A 9,824-nucleotide genomic window follows, 5' to 3' on the forward strand; every position below is an offset into this window, starting at 1 on the left:
AAGTTCATATATCCTTAAACAGCAGAGAAGCTACCTAAGAGAAAGTCATCAGAAACCAATCTTCACAGATTCCAATGTTCATTAAAAAATAAGTTACATATATAAAAATCTACCTCCTCTTGGGCAACATTGGGGCAAGCAACAAGCTAGGGCATTGTGCTGAGCTGCCGGTAGTGGGTGAACTCCTTCTAGACCATTAACTCTAGACCAGTCCATCAACCAATGGGTACTACAGCAGGCTACGCACAAGCTTATTTACTGGTAGAATGCAGTTCAAGAATGAAGCATAGAAAGGACTAGACTTGACCTAAGGAGGAATAGCTGGGCATGTAAGTGTGTAAAAAAAGGTTGAAAGCAAGTTTAAAAAAAAAAAAAAAAGCTGGAGGTAAATCAGCAGCTCTCTGGTCATGCATGCCCATAAGTAGAGCTGGAAGAGCACCGCATTGAAGAAGAGAGGCAGGAAAAACACGGACACATGCATGAAGGACCAGCTCCTCATGCATGTAAGAGATAAAGACATAACCAAGGCAGAGGTTTGCAACATGAGTCTCCACTAACCTTGGAGGACACAGCACTTTCGAAACCCAGCCAGCGTGTGCCGACTTGGCCGAGCCCTTACGAACTTGGCTGGGAGCAGCATCCGCCCCTTCCCTGCCACACAACATCGGCCCCTCCCTGCTGTTGCATTTGGCATGGTCCTGCTGGGGCAATTGGCTCCTGCCATCCGGCATCACCAGGTCCTAGGTTTGCTGATCCCAGTTACTTTCCCTTCCCCTCCAAAGGGGCACAGCATCCCCACAACACCAGACCAAGCAGTGTACAGGACATTTGGCCATATTTTGAAAGAAGCATGGCACGAGGTCTAGGGATGGCTAGGGATACAAAGAAGTGACACAGAGGACCATCAGAGCTGGGCCGTGGGAGGGACCCGCCAAAAAACAAAACCAGCCCTCACTCTGGACAGGCTCCTAGCCCAGATCATGCAGTAGCTAATGAAATACAGCAACTCTTCCTCATTTGGCACCAAAAGTCCGCTCAGATTTCCCCAACCCATCCCTCTACTCCCAGACTCCTTCTCCTTTAAAGGATACTTGACTACATGTAGAAAAACATCACCGATTCAACAGGAGCAGAGACAGACAGTGAAAAACAGGTATCAGCTGGCTCTAGGCAAAGCACAGAGATGGAAAAAGAGCCGCTTTACTCCCTTTGCGATATACCCATGGCATGATGCAGGGTGGGCACTGCTCCAACAGGCAGCAGCTTTGGTGAAAGAAAAATAAGACTAAAAAGCTCAGTATTCAACACTCCTGCATGGTGCGGATTGACCCACCTCCAAGAGGGGCTTGATGGGTGACACACAGGCAGCCCAGAGGCCACTCAGCTCCCCTGTCCAGGTGTCCTGGCTAACCGGTTTCAAGGATTGAGATGAATCTGGGCCAAAATGGTTTTCAACTCGTAATGAAATGGGTTTCCCAAGATCTAAACTATCTAAGAATGCCATTCTCTCCCTTTTCTGGAGGTGGTTGCGGTGGAAGAACACCAAACTGCAGTCCTTTCATTTGCATCTTCAACAACACAGTGGGGAAGAAGGAAAAAAGAATAATAATAATAATAAAAAAAAAAACAGTAGTCAGGAAAGAAAATGGAATAAATATCAAAGAGCTGAATTCATGTAACTTGGCACTGATATGCTTGGATAGAGAGATTGTGAAAGCACCAGGAGCCTCGTGCCTGTTCAAGCAGCTCCAAATTGGAGTTTCAGCTGCTCAAAACCCAGCTTCACCTTAACACAGCCAGGAGGAATCGCCCCACTTGTTCTGGCACTTCCATGGGTTTGCCCCAACCCCACACCCAGGATGAGGTCTACAACACTGCCCTTTGCTTCCCACTGCTACCACAAGCCTTCAGTACCTGCAGTCAGCCTCATAGATAGTTTGGGAGATCAAAAGCAGCACAGAAATAGGCCTGAGCCAAGAAGGCTTGGGTGGCTCCAAGCTTTGCCATCATCCCTTGAAAATCACAAACGGCTTCTCCTTGCTGTCCCCACACAGTCCAGGGAGCGAGCCCAGCTCCCCGAGCCACACTTGGGATGCGATTAGAAAGAGCTCAAGCGGGAACGCCCTTTGCAAGGGAGACAAGCACAGCCGATGAGCAATGTGATGCTCATGCACACCAATGGCCAGGGGTGCATCCGCATCTCTCGCCACACACGAGAACCAGGAGGGAAGGCACAATGTGCACTCAGCAATGCAAAGAAGGGAAGGGAAACAGGAGGAAAATGTTCATGATCCTGTGGAAGGAGGAGGGATCCAAGGGGAAAAGCATGTGAACATAAGAGCTCTCAAAGAGGGAGGCAGAAAGAAGAGGGGGACCCAAGCAGAGAGTTTCCTCTGTGAGTCTAAGCAGTGGAAAGGCAGGCAGGGAATGGCATTTCCAGAGAAAAGCCACTAGGACAGCTTCCCGCAGACAAATGGGATATACCTGCAGGAATCAAGAGGAAATCAAAAATCATGCAGCAAGAAATATATATATATGTCCAAGGATAGCGCTTCCTCCAACTGCACACAGGAAGCTTTACTTCCAATCAACTTACTGCTACTCATCTTGCAGCAATAAAACATGCTCACCCATCCCAAGTGCTTGCTCAAGAAGAGTGTGCAGTAATAATTACCAAAAAAAAAAAAAAGAGTTTACATCCCCTGAAGCAGTAAATTATGCAAATGATGGAAGCACCAAAGAAACTTTGCCAAGATATGTTTAAAAAAGGAGGTGAAAAAAAGAAAATTGAAGTGTTTGCAGACACAGGAAAGCAGAGAGGGCAGCAAACAAAGGCTGAGGGGAAACTGAAAATAAATACCACTCATCTGGGGCTTGTTAATCACTGCAGGTTGGCCCAGAACAGATTGCTCCTCTGCATTTGGTGCCATGATTTTAGTGCCCTTCAAAACCAACAGCACATTTACCTTGGTCTGAAAGAGGCACTCCCAAAATGCTCAAGGCTGGAGAAGACCCCACTGCAGGTGGGAAAGCACCACAGCACGAGGCCAGGACCTTGTCCCCTGGGCAACCTGCCTTAAAAAAAAAAAAAAAAAAGTAAATAAGCCATATGGGGCTGAGCAGCAGCAATGGTTGAGCCAGCTCCATCCCCAGGTGTGGGACCATTGAAGCCCAAGCCAAATCCTACCCAACACCTCTGCATTTTCAAATCGCCGCACAAGTGCCCCTGCAGACAAAGCGTGCTGGGATCCATCTCACCAGCAGACCTATGAAAAAAAGAAAAAGAGGAGGAAATCACCTTGGGTCTTATTTTAAAGAGGGAGCAGCGGAGAGAAAGCTGATGTGAAACTTGGCAAGGCTCTGACCAAAAAAACAAGAGCTCCTGGGCTAGTGCCAAGCACTGAAGGCAGCAAAACTGAACTTTGCAATCCAGATGCTCTCTCACCCCCTCGTCTTCCTCACCAGGGGGGACAAAGGCAACCACACCCAGCGAGGTTGCCTCCCTCCTTCCCTCCCCATCATCAGGCATCCCCAGGGCAATTGCTCACATGGAAAAGCAACTGAGGTAAGTATTTAATGCATCCTTACTTCTTTTTAATATAGTGTAGCAGCTGGAATCAAAGAGAGGGGAAAAACCTAAATAAATAAAGTAGAACAGGCCTCAGCACATGAGCAGCACAGTGCACTGCAAAGCTCCGCTCTAATCACCACCCATCGTCGACCACAGCATAGGAAAGCAGGTACTGGCCCAATTAGCAGAACAGGAGAAAGCTTAGGATCTGGCATATCTTCTTGCACCCTAAGTGGCCAAGAAGAAATCCTACACCCCCAGCTCACAGCCCCTTTTCACAGGGCTAGCATCCCTAGTCCTTGGTGTACTCACATGCTGCTACTTAAATTGCTTCTATGTTTTTATTATTTGCCCTCCACACTGGAGCTCCTGCAGGAATGCTGCAGCAATACTTCAAAGTGCTGGGGTCTACTATAGATGCAGCTTAAATTATTATGCAACAAACTCCAGCAATTTTTCAAGTCCTAACAGAGTTAGCTCCTCCTTAAGGGGGAGAGAGGAGATTCAGGCGCTTCTCCATGAGATGTGAGACAACCAGTTCCACCAGCTGTAAAGAGGAGCATGGTGGTCCCAGTTCAGGTTATGTCCAGCTCTCCATCCATCCAGACTGGCCCATGCAACAATGCAGGGAGTACTTTCTCTCCGCAGACTTTTTCCTTTATTTTGTGAATCAAGAACTCCATTAGAAACTGAGCAAACATATCGGATATCTTCAGCCACTCTTCTCCTATCTGCCACTGGAAGAAACCCATTGATTTCCATTCAGTCAGAGGAATCTAAGTATTCTAGGATAAATCAGGACTGTCATCCTCTGGGAATCATAAATCACTGTTGAAAGCTCTTGCTTCCATAAAAATCCTCTTCTGTTGAAAAGACAAAAAGTTCCTTGACTTCTTTTCTTATATTATGTACATTATTAATGTATTGAAAACTTACTAGGACCTCCATGTAGGCAGATGTTTTATCTATAGGAGTTTTAACTATGCAATCTGTCCTCCCAGGTTTATATTTTATCTGGTAGGCTATGGTGAGCTTTTCCAATCAATTGCTTTCAAAAACATATTAGTGATTTATAGCTTGAGAAAAGATTTTGTGAATTCTACCAGTGACGCATATAGCTCTTTGTAGACAGGAACTTGGAGAATTGTGTAGTGATCTTTAAAAATTCTACACAACATTAAAGAAAGCCCTAAGCATAAGACAGAGGTTAAATGTTAAATGATCTTCCAAGAATAGACAGAAAATATATTGATCAAATACGCATTTCAGATGTATCTTAAATTTAGCAGTATTATCTCATCTGGGAGCTCTGGCTGAAAAATACATTGATTCTGAAGAAGAATTTCATATATTCCCTCCCCAAACCATGATGGTACAACCGGTACAGCTGCTACTCTCTTGCTTCTGTCTCAGGCTTCATTTTTATCTATATTCATGTGACACTTAGAAAAACATTTGCTTGGAAAAAGAATAGGACACATGTCCTGAGTATATTGTCTTTCCTGTTACATATCATAGAATGCTTAAGGTTGGAAGGGACCTCTAGAGGTCATCTAGTCCAACCCCCCTGCACACACAGGGTCACCTAGAGCACGTGGCACAGGACTGCATCCAAGCGGGTTTTGAAGAGCTCCAGAGAAGGAGACTCCACAATCTCTCTGGGCAGCCTGTTCCAGGGCTCTGTCACCCTCACTGTTAAAAAAAATTTCCTTAAGTTCCTGTGGAACTTTTGGTGCTTCAGTTTGTGGCCATTACCTCTAGTTCTGTCGGTGGCCACCAGTGAAAAGAGGCCAGCACCATCCTCTGCACTCCCTCCCTTGAGGTACTTATAGACACTGATTAGATCCCCTCTCAGCCTTCTCTTCTCCAGGCTGAACAGGCCCAGCTCCCTCAGCCTCTCCTCATAGGGCAGATGTTCCAGGCCCCTGATCATCCTTGTGGCCCTGCGCTGGGCTCTCTCCAGCAGCTCCACATCCCTCTTATACTGTGGAGCCCAGAACTGGACACAATACACAACACAACCCTGCCTACATCAGCAAGGCATAAACTTAAATGACACCACTCTCATTCCCAAGGAAAATGCATATATTGGGCCAAACTCTCCTGGTAGAAGTCCACAGAGGACAGGGGCATCCATCCAACTAAGTATCTGGCCCACTGATGCACATGTGCCTTTGTCCACTGCTGCTGTTCCTCCCAGTAGCTGCTTTTCTGGAGTTTGTGCTGATTAAAGCAATGGACAATCAGTCCAACTCTGGAGTGTCACCAAAATGCCAAAAAAAAAAAAAAAAAAAAAAAAAAAAGCCACAATGATTTAAATGTAGCCATCGCTGTCTTATCCCTACTGCAGCTCTGGACATTTCTGCAAGTATATGCAAAAAAATCTACCTGCCCACTGCTCTCTCTCACGGGAAAACCCACAGATGGGCCAGAAAGCACCAGTTCAAGTCAAGTTTCAATTCATTGCTTCCTCCTAACCCTCTCTTGACAAAAATCTCTGCAACTGCCACGAGACACTCATGTCGGTCATTAAAGCAGTCAGGTACTTTGACTGCTGGAGCCTTTCTCCCATGTATTTCTGACCTGCTTCTCCCACAGTGTCTTCTATCAAGGACTGATAGGAGATGCTCACAGTTTAGGCCAGATGGGACAACCCAAGGTGCAGCCACACAGGAGATGCAGCAGCACCTGTATTTACTGCTCTCTAGAGAGGGCAATGCAGATCTCTGGGTTTCAAATCCTTCAAGGTCACAGCACCACAAGCCTTCAAATCTCTCCATGGGTTCGCTCGGCCCTGGTCAGGCAGCTGCCATGCGGCAGCCATTGACATTATGCTAGTCACAGCACCAGGACAGCCTCTCCCCATCTGCTCAGAGGATCCACCTGCAGCTTTTTATAGCTAGGTCAGGCCAGTGCAGCCCCAAAGAGCTTAAAGCTGGCGCACAGTCTGCAAACACACGCTGCACACGCCCATGTTGGGGCTGCAACGAGAGCCGCCGCTTTGAAGCTCCTTATCTTTGCGCAACCAAGATCTCACTTGGCATGTGACCACGCTGCAAGAATTTTATCCCCTGTGAGCTTCCTCACAGCTAGTTTTGTTTATTTAACCTTCTCTTTGGACAGCTACATAGAAGGTGTGTCCATTCCTCCATAACTATCTTACTAGATAAGAAGTGGAAATGAGAACTCCCATTTCGAAGCATCCACATTCCCCCTGGTTGACTCAGGGCAGGCATTGGATAGCAAGGTGTTTCCCTCACTGCACAATCATGCAAGGATTGCTTGCAACACCCTTGTTATCATCAAGCATGGTCTTACACAAGAGTTTGCTCCCCCAGGTCTCTGGAGCTACTCAGGGAGGAAAGGGGAGTAGAAAGGAGACATAAATGCTATGACAACTTCCCATCTTATTCAATACACAAGAAAAGTCTTACTATACTCCTGGGCCAAACCTCCAGTGCCTCTTTGCTAGGCTAAAGAAGCATCTTTCACACACAGTGTCATTCACTAAGAGGAAGAGAGAGTGGGGAGAGGAGAAAAAAAAAAAAAAAAAAAAAAAAAAAAAAAACCACACCTTGATTTCTTCCCCCCCCCCCCAAGTTTAGCTTCTACTGAAGTAGTCTCAAAGTGAGTAAGGCTCATTCCCCCAGATCTGCCTGGAGTGAGTGAGAAAAAAAGCCTACTTCAGCAATATGATTTAGAGTTGTTAACAGATTTTTGGTCTAAAACAGTCTGTGGATGAGTGTGCATCATTGGCAGTAAGCTTCCTCATGCTTAAAGCAGCTTTCTGAGCATCCACCACATGTATGAGCAGTGGAGAACTCCTACATTGTGAGGGAAATAAAAGCTGTAAGAACAGAAAGGATAAATTATCCCTGGAGCTCTAAATTATTGTGGTTAAATCCTAGAGGAATTTGTCCATGAATCTGTCGATGTTTTGGAGATACTCATGTACCCTTCATCAAAGGTGGATTCCTAACCAAACTAGTCATGAAACCTCTGCAGTGCTACAGAGGTGAAGTACTATGAGAAAAACCTCCACGTGAGCAAGGCTCCTTTGTCCAACACTGAGGACAGAAAACACCCTAACACCCAAAGTAACACACTTAGTCACAAGGATTTTCCCCCCTGCCACTTTTCCCCCTGTACTGCTCAGAACATTCAACTAAACATATGAGAACACACATGCATGGTACATTACTGAAAATTAAACCAACAAGACAAAAAGGCCACTTCTGGAAAACAAAACATAGTTAATAAAGAAAGGATTCTTCTGCTTCTTCTTGAAGGAATCGGAAATATATATATATTTTTAATCCAACTTAAAGTATCAAAAAATTCTTGCCAAAAGTGAGCTATTTCAAGAAAATGATAAGCACTGTGAAGAAAATGAGACTTATAATGGAAATGTTTTCTCGAGCGTAACTACAGTGTTGCTAGCACAATGCCGTAATTAAGGATAGAGCCGTTAGCCTGGAATACAGGAATGGATTCAATTGTTCTCTGTGCACATACCTGCATTTTAAAATGTAGTCAAAAAAGCTTTAACTGCCAAAAGGTTCAGACACAAAGCAGTTGAGAAGTGGGTTCCTTCATTTTTCACTCATGTAATGAGTGATCTTAAGTCTCAATTACGTGTAAAACAGAAGAGGCCTGGCTGAACTTTTGATCCCTTCAGAATTGGTTAATATGAAGGATAGTTCAAGATCATCTCTTTAATGCACACAGGAACGCTGGAGGATCCCTAGTTTGTGTTGGCTTCCTTGTAGCCAAGCAGAGCTTTGCATATTGCGCTAAGGTTATGTCTTGACACATGCTGTTTTGGACAGGTTTAATTCTAGCTTCTCCCTGCTTTCAAGAGTTGCATAGGCTTAAAACCCCATGTCCAAGCAGATCAACTCTTCAGCTGATCTACCCTCTTCCTAGGAGGATACCAGCACAAAGATCCCCAAACAAGCAAGAGTCCCATTGTCCTGGCCTCATTTGGGTAACAAGGCTGATTACTTCTGGATATTCTTGTGCAAAATAACAGTATCTAACCTCCAGAGCCAAATTCTGCCCTATGGGGCAGACTGCCTTCCCACGAGCAAGACACAGCAAGGGGATGGTGGAGAGGGCTGACAGCTCTGGCTGCCAACCACTACGGAAGAGATCTGCATGTGTGGAAGACTAAGAAAGGAGAGTAGGACCTTACCTTCTTCCTGGAGTGTTCTCTGTCCTCCTCTTTAGCTGCTTTGCTATTTTTCACAGCTCTGGAGAGCTTCTGCTCCCCAGACTGCTTGATGGTGATTTTGATCTCAGGAGGGCAAATATAGTTCTCCAAGTTCTTTGGGGGCTTCTTGGCTCTCTTGGTGGTCTGGATTTTTAGTTTTAAGCTTCCCTCCGTGAAGTTAGCCTCCTTGATGGAAAACTCCTGCTCTTCCAGGCCATCTCCTGCCACCCATTTCTCACTGTCCGCATTGGAAGTGGAATCCACATCTCTGCCAGAACCCAACTCATCCTCTTCCTCAGGCTCCATCCGTTCTCTGCTCACCAGGATCCCCTTCCCCAAGTCCAAAGCAGGCAGCATGGTCTCCCCTGTGCAGCTAGAGGCAGGTGGGGGCTTTGCAGAGGTAACAGTGGCTGGCATAAAATCTACCTCTCCTCCCCTTTCCCGGGAGCTGCCTAAAGTCTCCCTGGATTCCATAGCAATACCACAGCGCACTGGAGTCTTATCAGAGGGAAGGGGAGAGCAGGAGAAGAAAAAGGGCAGGTACGATGGTAACTGTCTACAGGATTCAGAGTCCCAGTAGTCCAGGTACCACAGGGAGCTCAGAAGAGATCAAATCTGCAACTGTCAAAAGAAAGGAGAAGAAAAAGGAAGTTAGCACTCACATACGCTGCAAACATGACTGTGGAAGTGACTGAAATGGAGCACGATCAAGCTTCCCCTGCAATATCTCAAATACCTTCCCTGAAGCAAAACGGGACCTGATGCTGCCCTGCACTTCCCAGAGCTGGATCTGGTGCTGTGGAATAGCTGAGCCCAAGAATGACAGCCAGGTGTACTGCTATGCTGATAAAAGTGGATATTCAAAAACATGGAAGACAGTGTATAAATGCACACTCCTCAAACTCTGGATTTGGGAAAAAGGCGAATGGGGAACCAGTTCTCCATACCCATGAATGTCCTTGTTATTTCAGAACAATCCCTGTTAGAGTTTTCTTTTTTCACCTTTTAAAAGGAGGAGGCAAAGACTTATTTGCCTTAGGT

The 9,824-nt window shown here is 45.9% G+C and overlaps 1 protein-coding gene across 2 annotated transcripts in view; it reads right to left on the reverse strand.

Moving 5' to 3' along the window:
- The window catches only part of LOC104577418 (SET-binding protein-like), a 128,109-nt gene extending 118,732 nt beyond the window's left edge, over positions 1-9,377 (reverse strand). For both annotated transcript variants that reach the window (XM_088537683.1, XM_088537684.1), the window contains exon 1: positions 8,766-9,377. In XM_088537683.1, coding sequence (XP_088393809.1) covers positions 8,766-9,257 — 492 coding nt within the window. In that variant the 5' untranslated portion in view covers positions 9,258-9,377. The remainder of the gene's footprint in view (positions 1-8,765) is intronic.
- Between the last annotated feature and the right edge of the window lie 447 nt (positions 9,378-9,824).

Source organism: Tinamus guttatus, unplaced genomic scaffold (genome assembly GCF_059628265.1).
Source record: "Tinamus guttatus ecotype Peru unplaced genomic scaffold, ASM5962826v1 Tinamus_guttatus_pri_ptg000847l, whole genome shotgun sequence".
In the NCBI taxonomy this organism is placed as follows: domain Eukaryota; kingdom Metazoa; phylum Chordata; class Aves; order Tinamiformes; family Tinamidae; genus Tinamus; species Tinamus guttatus.